At 38.1% G+C, this 2,622-nt stretch overlaps 1 protein-coding gene across 1 annotated transcript in view; it reads left to right on the top strand.

The window, feature by feature from the left end:
• Positions 1–648, top strand: part of LOC144650606 (uncharacterized) — a 6,130-nt gene extending 5,482 nt beyond the window's left edge. The window contains exon 7 of the mRNA XM_078510329.1: positions 456–648. Within this exon, the coding sequence (XP_078366455.1) occupies positions 456–619 (164 nt within the window). The 3' untranslated portion in view covers positions 620–648. The remainder of the gene's footprint in view (positions 1–455) is intronic.
• The last annotated feature ends 1,974 nt before the right edge of the window (positions 649–2,622 follow it).

The following is a 2,622-nucleotide window of genomic DNA, read 5'->3' as shown; positions in this document are numbered from 1 at the left end:
AACCTTTATTTTTACAGAGAACCCATGACTATTTGACGTCAGCGTTTTCAAAAAGTCCAGGTTTCGCCCGTTTTCGCCGTCCACACTTTACTACCTAGCCGGCGTTTTCAAATTTACCCACTTTGGAGAGCGTTTTTGAAAAGCACCGTTTTCGGTGACCGAAAACGCCGTTTCAGTGTGGACGGTTGGCCTAACCGGGTAAAAAAAGATGCATTTTCAAATTTACCCGGGTCAGTGTGGACGGGGCCTTAATCTCCTCAGAACGTGACTTACCGCGTTAAAACATTTTGTTTAATACATTTTTTTTTAACAAAAAAGGTCCGAAATACAAGTGGTTGCAACCAGTTAAAAGTCAATAAAATAAGAGAATAAGCAGGGTTGCTCTTTAATGTGGAGATGCTATCTCTTTTCGTCCATTATTTAACCATATGAATCTGCTGTTTTGTATTATTTAGGTCCTGTGGATTGTTCAGTGGCTGGCTATTATCCTGACCCAGCAGACTGTTCCAAGTTCATTATTTGCTCGGCCGGTGTTGCTTATCCTCAAAGCTGCCCACCAGGCTTGAATTATAACAAGGTTCAAAAGTATTGCGATTGGCCTCAAAACGTGCAGTGTTAAGACAAAATAAAGCTGATGGCACTAAATGATGCAGTGTGTTGTCAATTTCTTTCTGTTACGAAATTAACCGATGCACTCACATCATATAATTTTAATCATGCACTTGGCATTTTTCTTTGATGTAAGAAAAAAGCTAAAGGCTAAAAACTGTGAACTGGTTTCATTATTGCATGCCAAAATACTTTATTATGCAACTTTACTGTGCATAATTATACCGTGTTTATTGCTACACTTAACAATAACAACAATTTTGCCATTAAATTTCTGTCTCCTTCTGATTTTGCTTTCTACTTCCAACAAGCGAGCATATTTTGGAGAAAGAAGAGTAAAAAGTTCATGGACCCAGCCATGTTGCTTTGAGTTGGTTTTGAAAGCGTAAAGTTTTAATACCGAAATTTTTCCAAATTCATCGACAGTGAACTGTGAACTAAAGAAGTGAACTAAAGAAGAGACCATTTCAGTGAAAGGTTGGTTTCATTATTGCATGCCAAAATACTTTATTATGCAACTTTACTGTACATAATTATACCGTGTTTATTGCTACACTTAAGGTCGCGCAGGACCCTTGCTCATTAATATATTCATTAGCCAAATTTCTTGTTGGAGTGCTATCTTGTAAAGATTTAATTCACTACATTTTGAATATCGATTCCTCTAAAATTTAATAAGGATACTCAGGGATGATGAAATTACATCATGATTGTCCTTTTACTGTGAGATGACCGTTGTCTGTGATGTTACAAGCCCTTAAAAGTTTAACTGAAGATAATGCGATTTTGTGTCCAAGTTTTCAGCTAGCACAGCGCACCAAATTAAATGATTATATAGCCTAGTGATAAATCGTAACTTCTTTTTTGCTCCCACTAGAACGAAATTTTCGATTTCAAAAACTGCTACAAGTTAATGGCTTCTAAGAGAGTAAAAATGTGAAATCTAAACTTTGAAACATGCTATCTTCATTTTGAGAAGGAAATTTAAAAATTCGCTCTAGCCAGAGCACAATAGAGTACACCAAGTTTATGTTCCTCGCGAATCAACTCTTGAAATTCTATATCGGCGGAGAAAACGTGGACACAAAATTGAAGGTTTTGAGGCTTCCGAAGACCTTCCGAGTCAATGTTTACAACAACGTGTGATATATTCAAAGCTGTGAATCTATTTATGATAATTCCCTATGTTCCAGCGCACGTGGCACAAAGCTGAGAACAATTACTAGTAATTACTTGTACAAAAGAGTTTAAAAACAAACATTCTCATGAATATTTCGTTTGTTGTCGGCTGCCGTCGTCCGGCAGTTCGTGCATACTCTTTAAATAAATACATACTACTGATTGCAAGGGTCCTGCGCGACCTTAACAACAACAACAATTTTGCCATTAAATTTCTGTCTCCTTCTGATTTTGCTTTCTACTTCCAACAAGCGAGCATATTTTGGAGAAAGAAGAGTAAAAAGTTCATGGGCCCAGCCATGTTGCTTTGAGTTGGTTTTGAAAGCGTAAAGTTTTAATCCCGAAATTTTTCCAAATTCATCGACAGTTTAGACTAAGTTTTCAGCAGAGGTTAACTATCTAAAGGCTAAAGTATTAACAAATTGACTCACCTTGACTGAAGTTCGCACTATGTTCGCACCAAAAATTATAATTCCTTTAATCTTCTTGTTTGGACTCATCTTAGGCCTAGTTCAGACATCGTGCTCCTGCCGTGCCGAACTAAATTCAGGAATTAAGTTCGACAAAAGCACGGCAGAAGCACGGCGTCTAAATCAAACTTTTGAATTGAGTTCGGCAAAGCAATTTAGTTCGACACGGCATGTCGTGCCGCACGACTCTGGCACGGCAGCGGTTCAAACGTCGTGCTTTTGCCGCACCAAACCAAATTCATAAATTATATTAATGTATTTTGGCGGGATTACGTTCCCGCGAGGAGTTACAAGGAGACCCGAGAATAATTCTCCTTTACGGAGTATGCGCACAACCTCGTTCCCAGGGTCTTCTCCGTTTTTA

This window comes from Oculina patagonica, chromosome 4 (genome assembly GCF_052425735.1).
Source record: "Oculina patagonica isolate OP01 chromosome 4, crgOcupat, whole genome shotgun sequence".
NCBI classification, from domain to species: domain Eukaryota; kingdom Metazoa; phylum Cnidaria; class Anthozoa; order Scleractinia; family Oculinidae; genus Oculina; species Oculina patagonica.
The sequence above is the reverse complement of the archived record's forward strand: the minus strand, read 5'-3'. Positions and strand labels throughout refer to the sequence as shown.